The sequence below is a fragment of the Nelumbo lutea genome, chromosome 1, assembly GCF_056320005.1.
Source record: "Nelumbo lutea isolate HS-2025 chromosome 1, American lotus-T2T, whole genome shotgun sequence".
In the NCBI taxonomy this organism is placed as follows: domain Eukaryota; kingdom Viridiplantae; phylum Streptophyta; class Magnoliopsida; order Proteales; family Nelumbonaceae; genus Nelumbo; species Nelumbo lutea.
This window is the reverse complement of record NC_142684.1, coordinates 3668539-3690217: the sequence shown is the minus strand read 5'-3', so window position 1 is coordinate 3690217 and position 21679 is coordinate 3668539. Positions and strand designations below refer to the sequence as shown.

The window sequence follows — 21679 nt, the reverse complement described above, 5'->3', positions numbered from 1 at the left end:
CAACATGGATCCTTTCAGAACTGTCACACCTTTATGATGATCCAAAAGAATGATAGAAATAGGACAATTTGCCTCATCATGTTAAAACTTGGTCTTTGGTTTTATAACATGTTGAGTATTAAAGGGCTTTATCTTGGAATTGGTTGGGTCTTCCTGTTGAAGGGGCTTGAAAAGTTGAAAGGCTTAATTCTTTGTTGGTTTCTATTGACACTGTTAGTTACAGATGATTTTTCGAAGGTCATCTGAAGCCATTTTCATATTTTCTCAGAATTTCTTCTGCTAAAAGATAAGTAAAAATCATGAAAATATAGATCTGCATGCTCCTAGAGTAATATATTTGTAATCATTCATGGAGAGTAGGAGACGAGAGAGAGAGAGAGAAAGAGAAGAAAAGGGAGATACGATTGAGAAGGGAAAAAGATACTGCTGGCTGCCGCCAATTCTCTATTTATATTAACTTAATAAAAAGAATAGAAATTACAAGTATGCCCCTGGTGGCACACCCTAGAACCAAACTAATAAGGAAAAAAAAGGACAAGTAACTAACTGACAGTATCTTAAGAAGTCAGCCTACTAACAGCAACTATAAAGTAACAATTAAATAAACTTTACAACACTCCCCCTCAAGTTGGGCTAAATATGTCTATCATGCCCAGCTTGTTACATAACTCATTGTGCCGCGAGTATGGAAGCCCCTTTGTGAGGACTTCAGCAAGTTGTTTCTTGAAGTTGACATAAGGGATGAAAATTTCCCTTTTTTCCAATTTTTCCCTTATGAAGTGTTTGTCCACCTCAATGTGCTTGGTCCTCTCATGTAGGACAGGGTTGCTGGCGATGTTTATTGCAGCATTGTTGTCACAGTAAAGAGACATAGGACTATGAACAACAACTCCAAACTCCCCTAGAAGATTCTTTAGCCAAAGGACTTCAGCCACCCCAGGTGCCATAACTCTATATTCAGCTTCAGCGCTTGACCTTGCTACCACACTTTGTTTTTTGCTCTTCCAGGTTACTAGATTTCCTCCCACAAATGTGCAATACCCACTTATGGACTTTCTATCATTCACAGCTCCTGCCCAATCAGCATCTGTAAAGACTTCCACCTTTAAGTGATTGTGTTTATTGAATAGTTGACCTGTTCTGGGATATTTCTTCAAGTATCTAAGAATTCTCTTCGCTGCCTCCATGTGTGGTTTCTTAGGAGAGTGCATGAACTGGCTTAGGACCCCAATGGAATAGGCAATGTCTGGACGGGTCATGGACAAATAAATCAGCTTTCCCACTAACCTTTAGAACTGTTTCACATCTTTCAGAGGTTCACCAACACAGTCACCTAACTTGTGGTCAACATCCATGGGAGTATCTGTCGACCTTGCACCTAATTTGCCTATATCCTGTAATAGATCAAGGGTATATTTCCTTTGAGAGATAAAGATACCCTTTTCTGAGCAGACAACTTCAATCCCAAGGAAATACTTCAGGGGACCTAAATCTTTCACTTCAAATTTCGATGCAAGGAATTGTTTCAATTTTTGTATCTCTGAGCTCCAACTTCCTGTAATGATGATATCATCCACATACACTATCAATACAACAACCTGTTCCTGACATCTCTTTACAAAAAGTGTATGATCAGACTGACATTGTTTGAAGCCCATCTGTTGAACCGCCATGTGAAACTTACTGAACCAGGCTCTGGGAGACTGTTTTAAGCCATAAAGAGACTTTCGCAGCTTGCACACCTTATTTTCACTTCCCTTGGCACAGAACCCAGGGGGTTGAACCATGTATACTTCTTCCTCTAAGTCACCATTCAGAAAAGCATTCTTTATGTCTAGTTGATGCAATTCCCAGTCAAGATTAGCAGCTAAGGACAGGAGAACCCTAATTGAGTTCATCTTAGCTACTGGAGCAAAAGTCTCATCATAGTCAACCCCGTATACTTGTGTGTACCCTTTGGCTACTAATCTTGCTTTGTACCTTTCAACTGTTCCGTCTGCCTTGTGCTTAACCGTGAACACCCATTTACACCCCATGGGGTCTTTCCCCTTTGGAAGATTCACTAATTCCCAAGTTTGATTTTTGTGAAGAGCATTAATCTCTTCCTGCATGGCATCTGTCCATTCAAGGCATTTTAAGGCTTCTGCAACATTTATGGGAACAGGGATGCAATCAACTATAGATAGGAAGGCTCGGTATGAGGGAGAAATGTGATCATAGGAGACAAAATGGGTAATGGGGTGTTTGGTAGTGCATGACCTGACTCCCTTTCGTTGAGCAATAGGAATGTCAAGGTCATCCACAGTAGGAGTAGGGTTAGGGAGTGGACTTACCTCCTGGGAGTCTAATGGTGTCGGTTACTCAACGTTTGGCTGCTCCACATCTCTATCACATCACTGATCTCTACGACGTGTACGTTGGAAGACACGGAAGGGAGCAAGGTCCGGAATAGAAGGAAGAGATACCTGAATCTGCTTCTCCTCTTCCACACTACTATTCCCTCCCTGAGGAGAAGCAAGGAAGAATGGCTCAGACTCAAAGAATGGCACATCCATAGACACAAAAAACTTATGACTAACAAGATCAAAGCACCGATACCCTTTTTGAGAGGAGGGATACCCCAAAAAGATACAAAGAATGGATCGAGGGTCTAACTTACCTCGAGATGGAGACAAATCATGGACAAAGGCACGACAACCAAAGACTCTCATTGGAATGGAAAATAAAGGAGACTGAGGGTACAATAACTAATGAGGGGCCATGTAGTTCAGCACTTTCGAGGGCATGCAATTGATGACATAAGCAGCTACAAGTATAGCATCCACCCAAAAACTTTTTGGAACATTCATATGTAGCATCATCCCACGAACTACCTCAAGGAGGTATCTATTTTTTCTTTCTGCAACACCATTTTGTTGTGGTGTTCTGGCACATGAGCTCCTATGAATAGATCCGTGGGAGACAAAGAACTCATTGAGCTCCCCATGGAAGTATTCTTTTGCATTGTCGGATTGGAAGATCTATATTTCAACATGGAACTGCGTAAATACCATCCTCTGGAAGTCTTTCACAATCTTTGGAACTTCGTCTCTACTACGCATAGGAATTACCCATGTATAGCGAGAGTAATCATCGATCAATGTGATAAAGTACTTATATCCGCCCTCAGAGATTACATTGGTAGACCCCCATACATCAGAATACACAACATGAAAATGAACATTTGATCTTTTATTACTTGAGTAAAAAGTTATTCTACATTGTTTGCTCAACTGACACGTTTGACATTGGAACTCTGACACTGAACATGACTTAAATAAAACCAGAACAAAGACTTTATTATTTCGAAAGAAACATGACCTAAACGACTATGCCACAAAAAAAAATTGACTCTTATTTGACTAACTATGTGACTCTGAGGATGACACCGAGAGACCAGCTTTGTTGTCAAGAATGTAGAGACCATCCACTAGGCTCCCTCTACCAATTGTCCTCCCAGTAGTTAGGTCCTAAAAAACACATGAGTCAGCAAAAAAGGTTATACTACAGTTTAAAGAGCTTGTAATGCTACTAATTGAAAGCAAATTTATAGGAAGTTGAGGGACATGCAATACACAATTCAGGTTAAGGCCATGGGGAAGAGATATTGATCCTTGGCCTGCAATGGAGGAAAAAGAACCATCTGCAAGTCTCACTCTATCCCTTCCTGACAAAAGGCTATAAGTCTGAAACAAATTCGGCTTACCGATCATGTGGTTGGAGGCCCCTGAGTCAATGATCCAAGGGGAATCCGTGGGAGTGACATGGAATGCAGAAGCCGTACTACCTGAAGTAGATGCAAATGAAGTAGAGGGAGTACCAATGACTGAGTTGTCCATTTGTCGCAAAGCCCTACCATAAGATTCCAGGTGCTCTCTGAAGGAATTCATTATATCTTCCTTGGGGTCAGACTTATTAGGGTGGTCCCGGGTACTACCGGCAACTTGAGTATCTTGGGTTGCCACATGTGTTGCATTCTGTGTTGTGTTCATCTTCTTCTGACCTTGACTTTTACCCTGTTCTTGATTCTTCACTGCCCACTTGGGTTTCCCGTGGATGTCCCAACAAGTGTCACGTGTATGTCATGAACGCCGATAGTGGGTACAAACAACTTATCTTTATCATCAGTCTTCTCAGTGTCACTTTTCTTCCCCGTGGAGTTATTATTCATTGTAGCCAAAGCAACTTGTTGCTCCCCGTCAGCTGTAACCATCACACTCCGCCTGCTTTCTTCCGATTGAACAAGGGAGTATACCTCGTGAACCGTCGGCAACTCTTTGCTTCCTAGGATCTGAACCCTCAACGGTTCATATGCAGGGTTCAATCCCAACAAAAAGGCAAACACACGTTGCTGAGAGACCAGCTTCCTGTAGGCCTTAGCATCATCATCATGTTTCCACTCTATAGTCTGATAATGATCTAATTCTTTTCATATGGAGGTAAGGGCTGAATGATATGAAGACAAACTATGGTTTCCCTGTTTACAGGATGAAAATTCAGCTTTTAACTGGTAAACCTTGGCATAATGCCTTTGCTCAGAATAGGTAGTTTTGGCCTGTACCCAAATCTCACAAGCGGTGTCTACCCACATAAAGTTCTTCTTCACATCAGGTTCCATGGCTGCGAGGAGCCAAGACATCACCATACTGTTTTCTTGGTCCCACCTATCATGTTCAGTTGTCTCACCCTTGGGTTCTTTCACCCTTCCATTAATGTAACCAGCTTTACCCCTTGTCGTTACATAGAGTTTTACGCTTTTAGCCCACTCCAGGTAGTTCAATCCATTTAAAGGGGTAATTGGCATGGGAAAAATCATGTTTTCGCCTCCCATACCAACTGTGCTGCAAGTTGGTGTAACCCCCGATGAGGTTGATTCATAATTCGCCATAGGATATTGCTGAAAAACAGTCCAAACACCGCACAACTACACAACAGCCACAAACAGAATACCAACCCTCAAGGAATTTACTTCTAGGATGTGCGGAAGAGAACAAGACACTGATGAAATCAACTTTGAGATGGTTCAATCATTAAACCAACCCGGTAATCAGTTCAACACAACCAAGGCAGACATTACTATCAGTCCGACTGCAGCTCATACAATCCAACAATCCAACATCCAAACAAATATATATAACCAAGGAATAAGCCCTTCATACCATTGGCCCAAGGAAGACAAAAACAAGAACACACCTGTCCAGCACCTGTACGAAGGTGCCAACCTAAAATCGACTTCACAGGATCAAACAGAGAAGGAAGGGAGTCTCTATCAGCATCGCCCTTCTCCGACTAGGGTTTCCTTGGTATTACGACCAAGGAAAAAACACAGGAAGTGCCGCCAGAAATCTGCTAGGGTTTCCGCCAGTAACCTACTAGGGTTTCTCTGTCTTCCACATCCAAGAATTTAAAGAAGGAAACCTTGCTCGAAACAGGAGGGATCGTAGGTCTTTTACAGCCCAGAAAACCTGCTTTGATACCATGTAATCATTCATGGAGAGTGGGAGACAAGAGAGAGAGAGAGAGAGAGAAAGAGAAGAAAAGGGAGATACAATTGAGAAGGGAAAAAGATATTGTTGGCTGACGCCAGTTCTCTATTTATATTAACTTAATAAAAAGAATAGGAATTACAAGTATGCCCCTGGCGGCACACCCTAGAACCAAACTAATAAGGGAAAAAAGGACAAGTAACTAACTAACAGTATCTTAAGAAGTCAGCCTACTAACAACAACTATAAAGTAACAATTAAATAAACCTTACAACAGTATTAAAGTGCCCCCTCATAGGCTTTTTTGAGTAATAATAAATCGGTGTCCACCCCTCCACCAAGATAAAGTTTGGGGTTTAAAGCAGCAAGTGAAGAAGTTTTTGCTCAAGCAGCAGACTCAGACGAAAGTAAAGATCGGGGTTAAGACTTTGTGGCAAAGAAAATGATGGTGAAGGGCTTTTCAACAGTTAAAATAAGGGAAAATGGGAAAGATAGGAGTTACTATGTTGAAAGAAATCTAGTTTGGAAGAGATCACTGGAAGCAAAAGATAGGAGTTGCCATGCTGAAAGAAGGAAAATTAGGAAAGGATGTACCTAACATTGAGTAGAATTTTCGAGGGTCCCAGGATTGGTCCAAAGAAGCTTAGATATAGGGGATTCAAGGATCATAGGTCCCGACCAATGAAATGAACTGAAATTAAATCTTGACTTGATCAAGGGGTGAACCAAGGTATTTCGAGGTGAAATTTGATAAGCAAGGGGTTTTAGGGTATCTGGAGTCTTCTGGTGGTGTCTGAATGGTTAAGTGGGGTTTTTGGGTGGGAAATTTGCAGTTTAAGGGATTGCGGAGTCCAATTTTGGGTGCTGACATGGAGGACAAAGGAGTTAGTAGTGGAGGACACGTGGAGGAGGAGAAGGTGGGGAAAGAGGAAGATTAAAGGACGAGTGAAGAATCAATGGGAGATGAGGTCACAAATGGCGGAGGGAGTTAGAGGGAAGTCTATTTCGAGTGGGGTCCACAAAAGGGAAGGAGGCTCTAAAAAAAACTAGAACTAATTTTCATTCTAATGGATTGGGGGTAACAAGAGGCAAGGGTACATTTGGTAAAAAACTAACTAAAGGGGGTAATTCGAAAGAGTGGGAGAAGGGGATATCGAAAAATTAAAAGGAAGATTGGGTCTAGGTGATTGCTAGGTATGAGAAAGGCAAGAAAACCCTGAAGTTTCCATTTGAGGCTTAAGGAAGGAAGAGAAATTTTCCATTTGAGGCTTAAGGGAGAGATGAGGTGGGGACTGTTACAGGAGTAGAAGAGAGGAAGGGGGTGAGGTGAGAAGGGGTGTAGTACAAGAAAGCAACAAAACCATTCAAAATGAGGAAGTTGAAATCAGAAAACTAGTGGAGAGGGAGGTGATAGTGGGCAAACCCTTGGGTTTGTTCTTTTGGGGAGGAGAAGAATTTGTAAGGACTGCTTTCAAGCAGTTTGAGAAAAATAGGAGGAGGAGAAAAACAAAAGAAAGGAAAGAATAGGGAAGGATAGAGGTTGGGACGAGGAGGAATTGTTGGATGAAGAACAGTGAAGGGTTGAAATTCTACACTTCTCAAAGAAATAGGAAGGGGGAGAATTGGATGAGGGTGTTAAGTTAGAATGTCAGGGGATTGAGGGAGAGAAATAGAAGGGCAGTAATGAGGAATTTAATAAGAATAACCCAGAGGTAGTGTTGTTATAGAAAACAAAGCTGGAGACTTTTGATGTGGGAATGAAGGAGATTTGGGGGGGGGGGGGGGGGTGAACAGTGGAGAATGGTTAGAGATAGAAGATGAAGGGCTATCAGGGGAGTTAAGTCCTATTCCACTGTGCTCGACCATAATGTCTATCAGCCCTATAATGATTCCAAGACATGTCCTTTCCAGGCTTTCCCTAGCTCTTCTAAACCTTTCAACTTGCATTTAAATCAAATTTTAAAAAGTGAAGTTACTAAAATTCTTCTTCTTATATAGCATATAAGTTGCACAGCTGTGGCTGGAGGCAATACAAAAGTGTAAAGCCTTGTGTGATGTATACAACTTATGTCGCATCTACACCTATGTTCCCCCAGCGACACAGCTGAATAAGATGTCAGATACAGAATTTGCACAGAAATGAAATACCAGACACAATATGCACCCTAGTATAGCTATCCAAGTATCATTGGTCTCAAGCCAAGAGGCATGTGATTTGCATGCAAGCTGTATCTCACGTATAGCTTGAAGATTGTTTTAAATGCCTTGAACAGTTTTGAAAACACAGATTAACAGATACTGATCCAAAGGGCAAGAATCTTACTTGGTCTAGAAGATCTGTTTGTCTTTCCATATGCAAACTCTTCAATGTCAGGAACACTACAAATCTGCAGAGTACATATAAGAATAAGATACATACCATCATAGTTACACCAGCCACCAATATTACATAAGTTCTATGATGACTCAGTATAGCACAGTTCTAAACTCCACTGAAGTGATGAAATACCAAGTTCTGTAAACGCTGGAGTTGAGTTGACTTTTACAGTGTATAATTATATAGTTTACAACAAAAGAATTAACAGTAAACGGGCTATATCACTGCTATAAGCTTATATCATGAATTAACCGGATTGGTTCCTCACCTTAACATCATGACATATAGCAACAAGGCACCTGTATAGGTAGGTGACTAGGCTCCTGCATAGGGAACAAAAATCACAAGGCAGGTACAGGTGGCAAATGGAGGGGTTGGAGTGGGTTGGATGTGGGTTGAAGTCTAACCCATCCATCAATGATCCACATCTATTGATGACTCATACATCTTGTATGTACATGGGTTGCAAACCAACCTAACCCACCCATTGTGACCTATTTGAAATTTTATATATATAAAACTGTGTAGATAAATGATAAATCTTTATTGCGAAAATTAAAAAAATGTTTTTTTCCTATATTGCCACATTTCATTACTTGGTTGATTCAATACAAATGCAAAAGTCAATATTCGTTAAAAAGTAAGATAGAGAAAGAAAATGAGGAATGAGAGAGAGAGAGCGAGAGAGGAAAGAAAAAATAGACCAAAATGGATGAGAGGATAGGGAAATGTAGGTAAGAGAAATTCATGAGAGAGGAAGAGGTAAAAGACATAGGGGGAGAGAGAAAGAGAGAGAGAGAGCAAGAGGAGAGAAAATGACAAGGAAGTAGAAGAGAAAAATGTGAGGGAGATAGGAAAGAAAAAAGAGAATTTGTAGGAGAGGAGAAAAAAATAGGGAATAAGGAGAGGAGAGAGAATCTGTGAGAGAGAAAAGTGGAAAGAAAATTGGAACAAGAGAGAGGAAAGAATCAGAGAAAACATGAGGAGGGAAAGATGAGAAAGAAAAGAGAGAAAAAAATGAACAGGGAGGAGAGAAAATCCATGTGAGAGATGAGAGAGACGAGAGAAAATATAAGAAATATTGGAGGAACCAAAAAGAGAGGATAGAAAAACGTAAGGGAGAGAAGAGACAAAGAGAGAGAAAAGAGAGAATTTGTAGGAGAGTATAAAAAAAGGAATAGGGAGGAAAGAGGAAGAGAGGAGAGTAGGGAGAAAAAAATTTAGAGAGATTTTTTTTATCAGTAAGAAAAAGATTTTATTAATATCAATATCAAGTATTGCAATAGGTGGAAATTCCACCTTAGAGACACTCTTTCTAATTTATAATTTTGCCCAGAACATTTGGTGCCTTGTTGTCCCTCGTTTGGCTAATACATCTGCCATCCCATTTGCTGATCTTCTCACCATTTGAAGACAACATTCAGCTCCCGTGATATGCCTTCTAGTCTATAGACCCATGGGACTTGGAAGTCACCTCTCGTCCATGAAATGACCACCTGTGAGTCCCCTTCCACCTCCAAGTTGTGGAAACCGAATTGATTAGCAAATTTTAGCCCATGCAGTAATCCACACAACTCTGCTTTCAATGCATTACCATCTGTTAATGGTCCTGAATACAATGCTAATGTCTTTCCTTCTGAGTCCCTAGAGACCCCTCCCAACCCTACCACAGAAATTAAGAGAGAATATTGGAAGTAGAAAGAGAGAGGAGAGAGAGAGAGAGAGAGAGAGAGAAATTAAGAGAGAAAATTGAAAGAAGAAAGAGAGAGGAGAGAGAATAAAAATTACAATGATGGTGATATACATCTTTGATATAATGATATAATTGACCCAAATGGATATCCAACCTAACCCAACCCTTTTTATTTAACACAATGGACCAATCAACATATATTCAACCCACATCTTAAATGGATGGTTTTAGGTGGGTTACAAGTAGATGGGTTGGATGGGTCAAGTAGATTATGTTAGAAATTGCCACCCTGAGGGCAGGTGCCTTACTATAATATAATTACTATGGCTACATATTACTAATATGTGTGAATACATTCTATTATATACTAAAATGTCGCTTATACTTTGTTTTAAAGTTTTACTATAGAAATTTAAATGATCCAAGGGGTTTTGAGAAGATAAAAAAGAAAGAAAGAAGAGAAGAGAAGAATAAACAAGTGTTACAAGATTATGGTGATACTGATCATTGCCTTCTTATCACAATATACTTTCATTGGACCTTCAACAGTGCACCCTAATTCCTGAAGTAAAATTCTTTTTTTATCACCAATTCCTGAAATAGCAATTAACAAGCCCCACATTTCATAGCTATCTATTCTATCCTAGCACTTGACCTAGCAACCACTGGTTGCTTTTTATTCCACCAAGTAACAAGGTTTCCACCAACAAATGTGCAATATATATCAATCAAAAACTATGCAATATTCAACCATTAGTCACAGAAATCGCGTAGTTTGAAACCATATATGCTTCAATTATTGTTTGACTAATGGCTATTATTCTACTGTGAAGGCAAAGATCAAGGTTCAATGGATAAAAGTATGTTACAATAGTATAGAATTCTTCCATAACCAGGGTTCAAATCTTGGAAACAGCCTCTCTATATGTGCAGGGGCAAGGCTGTGTGCATCTGTTCCTCCCCAGACCCCGCATCGGCAGGAGCCTCATGCACTGGGCTGCCCTTTATATTTCCATTTCCATGGGAACCAGCACAAAATATTATTGGAATTAACATATTCCACAATAAAAACTACTGATGCTATGTGGAGTACAAGAAATAGTACTATAACTTACAATTTGCTTATGACATCATTGTTTTCTGTGAAAGTGACGCAGAGCAAGGAGCTAGGAGGTTAGGGTTACTGGTGGTGAGAAGCTATTGAAACTAAAGGTGAATATGAGCAAGAGTGTAGTAGCAAGGATTGATATGAGCAATGAAGAAATTGAGGCATGGGATGAAGAGTTAGTTGTTTCTCGAGTGAGTAGCCTATCAAATATTTAGGGCTCCCTCTAGGTGCAAACCTAGAAGGATTAGCTTTTGAAATCCTATAGTAGAGAAGTTTGAAAAGAAGTTGGTTGTCTAAGAGGAATTGCTGCTTTTTTTTTTTTTTTTTTTTTTTGGGGGGGGGGGGGGGGGGGGGGGGGCGGATAGGATAACGCTTATTAAGTCCTCCTTAGCCAATCTTCCAGTTTACTAATATGCCTCAAGCTGTAGACCGTATAAAAGGAAGTACTGTGGGGGGTTGGGCAAAGTGTTTTCTCCCCTATATTATTTGTTTCTTATTTTCTTTCGAAAAGTGCACATATCAGATATTATCAAATCAGTTCGATTCTCAGTACCAAAGTTTGTCAAAAGGAAGAACTGATCAAACTTCCAAAGAATGCCTACAAGCAATAATCTAGTTCTCATTTCTCAATAAGATTCTTCAAAAGCTTTTAATGTTAGATGCAGCTTTGACTAAAAAATGCAGGATGAACGACAACACCAAGGCACCACACAATAATTGATGAAACTTTCATGACTTATATGGTACTTGATGATGATACAAAAATCATCTAATCACAATAATCTATACTATATATAAAAGTGTAAATGCAATGTGAAACTTTTTTTGGACTAAAATTACCCTTTACTTCTTTGCTTGAAAAAGGGTATAAAAGCCATTTTATTACAGCTTTAATGCCAGCTCTAATGATAAGGTTGAAAATGTAACTTCGATTATTACTTCCCACCTAATTTAATCCCCTTTCATTAAGTCTTATACTTAAATTATTAACTCTCATTTTCTCTTATGAAATTAGATTTGTGTCAATATTTTTAACAATATAAACCCATATATTTTAAAACTGACTAAAAAACAAACCATTTTTAATCCAAGTGGTGGCTAAGCAATTCAACCATCTAAATCAAATTGATCAACCTATGAAGTCATAGTTAGGTAACAAAATTTTTAAAATAGAAATAAATATATAGACTTACAAAAAATGTAGAAAAATTTAGACACATTTATGATATTTTTATTAAGATCAAATTAAAAAAAATAAGTGTAATAAACAAGAATTATTTTTCTTGGTAATGAAAATGAAATACATAATTTAGAATTGACCAAAAATGAAATTATTTTACTGTTTGGCAAAGATCAATATATAGTTCAAACTTTGGGTTAAACATATTAACCCTTAAATAGGCACATGTATAATATCATATATTTATCATATTAAACAAAAAGTATGTGTGACATATTAAGTTTATTTTTACACAAAAATACAAAAAAAAAGTTATAGAAAAAATTGAACACATGTATAATTCTATTTTTACACCACTATTAAAATTTTGAATAAGATTGTGGAACTTTCTTTTGACTAAAATACTCATTTTTTAATTTAGACCGTATTTAATTATGAGGTTTAAATTGCAAATTGAACTACTACTTTTCACCCCATTCAATTCACTCTATTTAAATCTTACATTTTTTTATAAATGAACAAAAAAAAGATACACTAAAAAGATTAAATATTACAAAAAGAATGATCTAGCCAAGCAAGTAGGCCTACCAATGATACTTGAAACTTCACAACTCAATCCAGTTATCACATATTTGGATTAGGTGTTTATGTAATCAGATTTGGATTTTCAATCCACATGATTATTAATAAAAAACAAAAAAATAAAAAATACATAAAGTTTATAAAAAAAATTGGATATATTATTACTATCATTATCATCATCTAGAATTACCATGTGCAAAGCACATGCACACTTAATAGTGATTTTAAAGGATCCAATGTCACATAAAGATTGAGTTGATTAGCTATGTTAGTTCTTTCAGTTTTAAAGAATGTCCACTCTAAATTATTGGTGCCATCATGATGATTATTCTGATTCAATTATCATTGGAGAGTCTCATGGAGAAGATGGTGCTACTGCTTTTGTGCTTTAACATATGCAGCCAAGGACAAGGAGTAGCTCACAAAAATGATACTCTTTTTTGGTCCATTGATCTTAGATTAGATCCCTAACAGAATGGCAAACCAAGATTCATGCAACCAACCTCATTTAGTTGGGACATGCTTAGATGATGGTGATGATCTTACATAGATCCCTCAAAATTTGGTATCTGGGTAGATGTTGTTTAAGGGAAGTGGAATGATACATTCATAATTTTTATTAAATATTAGTATAAAGGTATGTTTCTTGCACGTGTGCATGTAAATATAAAGGGTTGAAAATTAAAAAGTGAAAAGATATTTAGATTTTGATTTTTTTAATAGTTCCTAAAAATGTCTTAATCCATTGATAGGATTTGAAGACTAAAATATTTAAACAAATGCTATTTATAAAAATCTTATTTGATATGATGCTATTAAGATTAAATTACTTGCTAAGGTAGCGGTTAACTGTAAATGTTGTAACGTGTGGACTTCTATCCCTAAATGCATGAAATGTCTCATTGGCCATGAAAAAGTGCTTGTATCCATTGATTGTTGAATGGATCAATGGAATTGGTTTTTCCGCCCAAATTTAAAAAAAAAAAAGAAAAAAAAAAAGAAAAAGATCATGGCTTTGACGGATACAAAGGCTAGTATCAGCATTATATGGTATAGATTTCAATAGGCTCAGTTTGCAAAGAGTACAAATATAAATATGTAAAGTGGAAATATATACATAATAATATCAAATACAAGGTTTGCACTCAGCATATTTGTATTTGTACTCCTTCCAAACTGAGCCTTTGTGAAAATGTAGATATTAGTATTATTAGTTAAATTAAAATAGCAAGTAGTCATGCAGAGGGTTAGATTTAGGTTTGATAAATTCAAATAGGATTTTAATCAATAGTTTCATTTGGTAGGATTTTATTTGAATGATGGATTAATATAGAAAATAGGACTTTCGCTCTTATAAATTCTAGATGTTGTATGTCTTGATTAGTTCAGGAATCAAAAGTTAAAAACACAAAAAAGGGGTTTTCTCTTATGAGCCCCCCCACCCTCGAATTGGTTTCTCCCCTATGTTCTTCGTTTTTAATGTTTTCAAAATTCTACAAGAATGCACATATCAAAATGAATATGTGAGAGTGATCAAAGAACAAATTAAAATGAAAACCAGATAAGAAAAATATAAACTAATTGTTGATGCTCGATTTGGCCGAGGGCAACTATCAATGTTCAGGATTCCACCAAGGGAGGCTAAGAAACTGGAGAAGATAATGAGGGACTTTCTGTGGGAACCAAGGGAGGTGAAGAAGGATCATCTAGTTAGATGGGAGATAGTTAATAAACCTAAGGAAGAAGGAGGTCTAGGGATAGGGAATATAGTGCTGAAGAATGTAACTCTCCTAGGGAAGTGGTTATGGAGATGGCCCCAAGAGAGAGAGAGAGAGAGAGAGAGATTATGGCATGAGGTAGTGTTGAGTATTCATGGCTGCTCAGGAAATGTTTGGGATGTCGGGATATCTCGTCGAGCTACCCTCACAACACCTTGGAAAGCTATACATGGCATTGTTCCTCGCTTCCTCAGTTTTATCAGGTATGATGCCTGCTCTTGTGATGTTATCACATTTTGTGAGGATGTTTGGGTGGGTACTTAACCCCTCAAAGATCGATTCCCCTCGCTTTATTCCCTATCCCTTCACATAAATGAGCCAATTGCAAATTTTCTTTCAAACCCGTTGAGTCCCCTGTCTTTAAACTGGGATTTTGGTTTTCGTAGGGGTTTGAGGGATGGTGAGTCGATTTGTATCACTGAGCTTCTTCATTTACTAGAGTCTGTTTGTCTGGACCCCACTTCTTCTGATCAAAGAGTCTGGACTCCCCTTCCTAAAGGTGTTTTCACTTGCTCTTCTTTTCAAAAATCCCTCAATTCCAACCCCATCTCCCAAGGATTCCCCTTCAAAGAGATTTGGGCCTGACCTATCCCTACAAAAATTGTTGTATTCTATTGAGAAGTCTACTACGGGAAAATCAATACCTTGGAAAACTTGCAGAAAAAGAGACCCTCTCTATGTCTCTCCCCAAATTGGTGTTTCTTGTGCAAGGCCCAGAATGAGGACTGTATCCATTTGCTAATTTCCTGCTCCCTTGCTACAGACTTATGGAGTTGGAGCCTTAGTTTATTTGGAGGGAGGTGGTCTCCGCCAACTGATTTGAGTATGTTATTTAACCCTTCTTTTTTTGTTTGGCGCACTAGAAGAGGCAAGTTCATGTGGAAATGTGTCAGGGCAGCAACCTTATGGACACTGGGAGGAAAGGATTGCAAGAGTTTTCTTAAAGAATGAAAGAATCTAACAAGAGCAATACATCGGCTGAAAACCTTGGAGATATTCGATGATTTCTCTTTTGATGATTTGTAGAGGAATTGGTTAATAATAGCTAATACTTCTACAAAGAATAACAAACGCTTATCAGAATGGGATCCGCCGTTAGAAGGTATCATCAAGTTAAATTTTGATGGAAGCAGCCAAGGTAACCCTGGGCCATCAGGTTTTGGGGGTGTCCTGAAGAACAAAGACAGCAACATCATCTCCTTATTCTCAGGACTGGTGGGAGTGGGGGACTCTACTAGGGCGGAAATACTAGCTGCAGTACAAGGAATTCTGAATGCTAACCAGCTTGGGGCGGAGCATCTCCTAGTTGAAAGGGATTCTCAGGTGATAACAAGGTGGCTGCTTAACCCGGATGCTACCATCTGGGGCTACAAAGAACTCATCAAAAAAGTAAAGTGGTTAACTAGGAACATTAGATTTGAGGTAAAATGGGTAAGTGGGTCAGCCAATACTATGGCTGATTCTCTGGCTAAACAGGGGGTATCCAGGGATGTCATTTTTTATGCTACTTTGTAAGTTGTTATAATATAGTGAAAGCTGTACTTAACTAACCAGGAGAGGTCATTTTAAAATCTTACTTTCTCTTCCAGAGGTTCTGTTTTGGGTTCCACTGATGATACTTCAACTGTCCTCTTAACTCTCTTTCGTCCGGAAACGCCGTTAGAAGATTTAGAACCTAAGCAACGGAGTCAAAAAAAACAAATAAATAAAAACAGCAAAAATTAAATATGGCTTCAATATTTGTAAGAAAAAATAAAACCCCTATTCAGAAATCTGAGTTTCTTACTCGAGCTTGTCTCTGAAACTGAAGCATCGGATTTGGCTGCAAATTTTCTGGAAGAAAACCTTGTATTCAACATTCTCAAGGTCAGTGGCTTTCCCTTGCCATGGTAATGAAGTTTCTCGGTCGGGTCAAATAAAAGAGGACACTCAAGTTCAGTCGTGCATAGTGCATACGAACACGGAAGTACAAAACTTCTCAAGAGATTATGAGACAACATTCGAATCGAGGGAAGAAGCATAGCATGTCAGCATGTGTAATTTACGATTGGCGGGATTTTCTAACTAGGTGTTTGGCGTGGGTGTTGCAACACTTTATTCCGGTGCTTATTTTTTTTGTTTGGAAATGGTACTGCCACGTAAGCTGTTTTTAGAAAAAAAAAATAGCAGTTGGTTTTGTTTGATATCATTATTATGGCGTTGGCTATAGTATTCAACGTTCAAGATTATTCTACATCATTATACCACTCACAGACGGCTGAGAAAATATTGAATTTGGCATATATGATGTGACTCTTACATGCTACCATTTTTTCATAAAATAACATTGATGCCAAACATCATCAATTCGTGCATTGCGAGTCAGTTGGCCATTTAGGACGTGACCGGATCTGATCCCACCACCAACCCAACAACACAATATCACATTACAAATTAGAAATATTCCCATTAATAACAACATACAACTACGATAGATGTTCCGAATGTACTAGCAATGTGTTGTATGGTTGGTGAAAGGAGCAGAGGTGTAAAGTGTGTGCTAGCATAGCCCACATTTTCAAGTTCACATATGCACTCCGCGCATATGTGAATTCCACATTTTCATATTGCCCACACCCTAGCAAACCGTGCCAACATAGCCCGTGTATGTTGGGGGTGGGGGCCAAGATGAGCCTAGGCCTGTGGCTCATGGGCCTTGGGTTGGACCAAGTCGAGTTTCCACGTTTTGTTTCATTTTCTTTTTTGTTTTTACTACAGTAAGTATATAATGGTCACTAAGACCTTGAGAGTACAAAGGGTGTCAAACCAACATTATACGAATGACTGCACGAATCCATATCCATAACCCATTGCACGTTTGCGATGAGTTCATCACAAATCTTCAATGAACCCATACTCGAAATGGGTCACGATGAACATCAACTATCACAAATCCGCAATAAAACCTTAGACATACATAACCTTGCGATAAAGTTTAAATATGCACGAATTTGTGATGATCTATAAAGACGCACATGGATTCGCGATGAACTTCAGACACGTGTAGAATTGCAATGAACCCAAGACTATTACAGAACTGTGGAATCACATTAGATCAGGAATAAATATTGCTTACACGTGCATCTTTAAATTCCGCTTGTGGGTCTAATGAAAGTACGCCTGTCGAATAATGACATCACTCACGCCACGTCAATATAATAGGGTTAGATACGGAGATAATTCGGAATTGATAGGATTCTCTAATGATGCTCCCTTAATAGTCAAATAAATAAAAGATTTCATTTCCTAAAAGAACTCCTTTAATTTCTTTATAGCCTTAACTTTCTCTCTATAAAAAGGGGGAGGGCAATTCTTCCCCAAGGGGGGACAACAACTTTGGACTAGACCTATTCATGGGTCGGGTAGCCCGACGGCCCGGCCCGGCCCGGCCCGACCCGCACCCCGATCAGGCTTGGTCATATAATTAGGCCCACGGGCCTGACCTCGGGCTTAACACAGTAAGCATGATTGTGTTTCGAGCCGGGCTCGGGATTTGTCAAAAAAGCCCGACCCGGCCCGACTTAGTATTATATATTTTATAAAATATACAATATGCATTTTATATATTATATAAAATATACAAATAATATAATATTTATTAAAATATATATTTTTAATTTAATATATATATATATATTATTCTTTTCTTTATAATTTCAATCTCTATCTCTCTCTATTCAGCTGCTTCAACATTAATAATAATAATAGTATAGGCTAAATTTTGGGCCCGGGCCCAAGCTTGGGCTTCGGGCTTTTTATGAGGGCCAGACTCGGGCCCAAGTTGTAGGCCCGATGGTCAGGCCGAGCTCGGGCTCAGACCTTAAAAAAATTTGTTAATATACAGTAAAAGCCCGGCCCGGCCCATGAACAGGTCTACTTTGGACTTAGGGTTTCTCATGAGGGGATTTTCCCTTCTCTCTTCTCCTCTCTTCCTGACGTCTTCTCTCATCCCCATCATCTCTCAAAACCTTCAAAGACTTGACAAACTGCTAAGATTTCATGGTACTTACAACTACAAAAAGTAATATATACATACATACATACTTTTTTTATATACATACATATATATATATATATATATATATATATATATATATATATATATATAATGAAAATCTCAAGGAAAAATGAAAAATCCAATTATTGCAACAACAATTTAAAAAATAATAATTTTATAGTTTTGTTTCATATAAATAATTAATTCATCCAATAAAAATATAAAATGGTTAAATGAAACTAGAAAATGACATTAAAATTGGAAATATCTTACCCATTATAAAAAAGAGAAATGGACGAATCGTCCATCATCCAAATACCCTGATTTTATAGTTCCAACTCTACCCCTCCCTGAATTTTTTATTTCCAACTCTACCCCTCTCCCATCTTAAAATGACTGAAGCGAATATGACAAATAGATTTTGGGAATCCTACCCCTCCCTAGTTTCTTATTTCCAATCTTATCCATTGTTAAAATGCCTGAAGCGAGGGCGAACACCCTCATTTCTTCAATATGATGTTCATAATTTTTATTTTAATTAAATAATTAGTTTAAATGGAAATTATATTATAATGTTTTTAAATGTAAACAAATTCTCTCAAAAATAAAATTGAACAAAAAAATTCTCTAAAGAGAAAGAATATGTAAATGCTTACTCGTTATTGATGTATACCCCATATGCATTTTATATGTAAAGTTATTTCAAATTTTGTAACTTCTAAGAATTTCTTACATGAAATTAATAATAGTAAATTAAAAAACTAATTATTTCAGTAATAAACTACCAAGACGAGCATCTCAATTTATTTTCACAAACAAGCTGATTACCACTCTTTCTAGACCTAACAAAAACAAATAATCAAAGATTCCTTACACCATTTATCAACACACCTTGAAATAACCAAGAAATTAAATCCAATCCCAAGCTATTAAGTTCTGCATAGTTCCATCTGTACATCCTGAACCAGAAGTGACACCATTATAACTATCAGATCAGCTCAACTCAGAGAGAGAGAGAGAGAGAGACCTGTATTTGGAGAAATGGATGAAATTGTGTAGAAAAAGAAGGGCATGCCCAATACCCAATACTCAAAATCCAGTCCCTATGAACCAATTCCATAAAAAGACTGAATTCAAAAATCACTCTTTCCCTGGCTTTTGCAAATATATCAACTTTTCCTAACATAAGGTTGATATACATTATATATACCCAACTTGCACCCAGAACAGATCTTGTTTATTTATCCCTTTGCTTAGCCAATGCATCTGCCATTGCCTTGGCTATTCTTACTACTCAATTAAAATTGCAATTCAAGTCCCTTTACAACCTTTATCTCCCTCATGATGCTTCAATATTGTGATTTTACGAAGCTATCACTTCCTAGCCAGCCTAGCAGCAAGACTACATCAGTTCAACTAATAGATGATAGATCTATGAACAAATTGAAACAAAAAATGACACAAAATAACTTATAACAACTGGAGTGTTTAATGATTTTATCACTTTTTACCAATTAATGATTTTATCACCTCTAATATTCCTGCCTTGTTATGTTCATGGTCTATTTTTTCCAATAAAGATTTATGATCTATCACAATAGAATATGGAACCTGAACATCTAGCCCTCACTCCCATCATTCAACAACTGAAATTGCACTCATCATATGACAATTTAAAACTGTTGGATTAAAATATCATGAAAATTAGTATGAACTAAAATATCATGAAAACTGAATTTTGAATTAAAGTATGTTTGAACTTTAGTTCTTTGCACTCTAAATTGTTTAGTTAATGTATTGTTTTAATTTTTTTTTAATGGAATTTATTTATACGCTACTTTTTTGTGCTATTAGTCCAGATTGGCGAATTTTTTTGGGCAAGAAGTAAAGCATAGAAAGTATGGAACCGTGGAGCTGAAATAAAATATCATGATATTTTGAATTAAAGTCAGTATGAACTAAAATATCATGAAATTTAGTATGAATTAAAATTATCATGAAAACTGAATTTTGAATTAAACTTAAGCTCAGAACTGTGCCATATCTTGAGATTTTCTATCAGGCTAAGTTGAGCTGAACTTTGGCATGCCTTGACTCGGCTCAATTAAAATATTATTAGGTTTGAGTTCAAGCTCGAGTTTGACTCAAATTATAGTTTCCAGTTCGATCTTGATTCGACTAAATATTCAATGAGTTCGAGTTCGATCTTGATTCGACTAAATATTCAATGAGTTCGAGTTTGATCTTGGTTCGACTAAATATTCAATGAGTTCGAGTTCGACTCGAAAGCTCAAAAACAAATATTCTTATATTATATATAATATAAATAAATATATGATAATTTTGTAATATATAGTGTATGTTTATTATGTACGTATGCATGTATGGATGTGTTAATCTTGCAAGCTTTCAAGCCAAACTTTTTATTAGGTCGAGCTCGAGCTCGACTTCAAATAACTAATCAAACTTACCCCAAGGTTGGAACTCGAATCGAGCCCAAACTATTTGATTAGAGCTCAATTCGATTGCAGCCCTACAATAGATGCCCATCACCACAAAGAAGGTATAGGTCCATAATCACACCAGTTTAGACCCTCTCCTTGATCAAGGGAATCATGAATCCCCACCAGCCCTTAGTGGTGTTAAGCCATCAGAACCACAGAGGAATGTAGCACGGTCAAAAAAAGGTACTAAACAAGTTGCCAAAGTTTTGAAACCCTCTAAGAAGCAAAAGAAGCAATACAACTTACTTCTCTATAACAAGCATAAGTTTAAAGGTTATTGTTTGTGTCTCTAGAAGATTTCCAAGGTACTAAGTTGCTATTTTGGCTAGAATGTCCACCACTCTCTTGACTTCCCTCATAGATGTTGGAGTGGGCCCATGATGCCTTACTTGTCGAGTTTGTGGAGAGGAAGAGCCATCATAAAACTTGGAAGCCATTTTAAAAAGTCTTAGCATGCTTAGAAAGCACAAGAAACAAGAAGGTGTTGATAGAGTAAAATTTACAAGTTTAGTCGAATGAGCATTTCAACAAACACTTAGTGGACAAAGCAACCTTAGAAGCTATGAAGGAACTTTGAAAAAAAATCCCAAAGAGCACAACAATTGAAGGAAATGCACCTTAAGCAAAAGAAATCAAATACCTATAGGAAGAATCCAAAATTCAATACAAAAGTCTACGAAGGTGAGGATCAATCCCATGTTCTTCCCTTCTCTCTAGAGATTTTAGGCCATTGGAGGGCATTTTCGCACTTCAAGAGGAAAATACCCCCTTCTTAGAATCCTTAGTGGATCAATTGCACACTTTTAGTCGCAGTCAATTTGTATGGTAGTTTATTGTTTTGCCTTCCCCATTCTACCTACAATCTCTATTATTAGGACTTACGTTGTGTTGGTCTT

General features: G+C 37.5%; 1 protein-coding gene across 1 annotated transcript in view; it reads right to left on the bottom strand.

The window, feature by feature from the left end:
• The window catches only part of LOC148873237 (endonuclease III homolog 1, chloroplastic-like), a 74128-nt gene extending 57804 nt beyond the window's left edge, over nt 1-16324 (bottom strand). The window contains exons 1-3 of the mRNA XM_088970041.1: nt 16030-16324; nt 15821-15918; nt 7849-7912 (exon numbers count right to left, since the gene is read on the bottom strand). Of these exons, the coding sequence (XP_088826167.1) occupies nt 7849-7912; nt 15821-15918; nt 16030-16264 (397 nt within the window). The 5' untranslated portion in view covers nt 16265-16324. The remainder of the gene's footprint in view (nt 1-7848; nt 7913-15820; nt 15919-16029) is intronic.
• Between the last annotated feature and the right edge of the window lie 5355 nt (nt 16325-21679).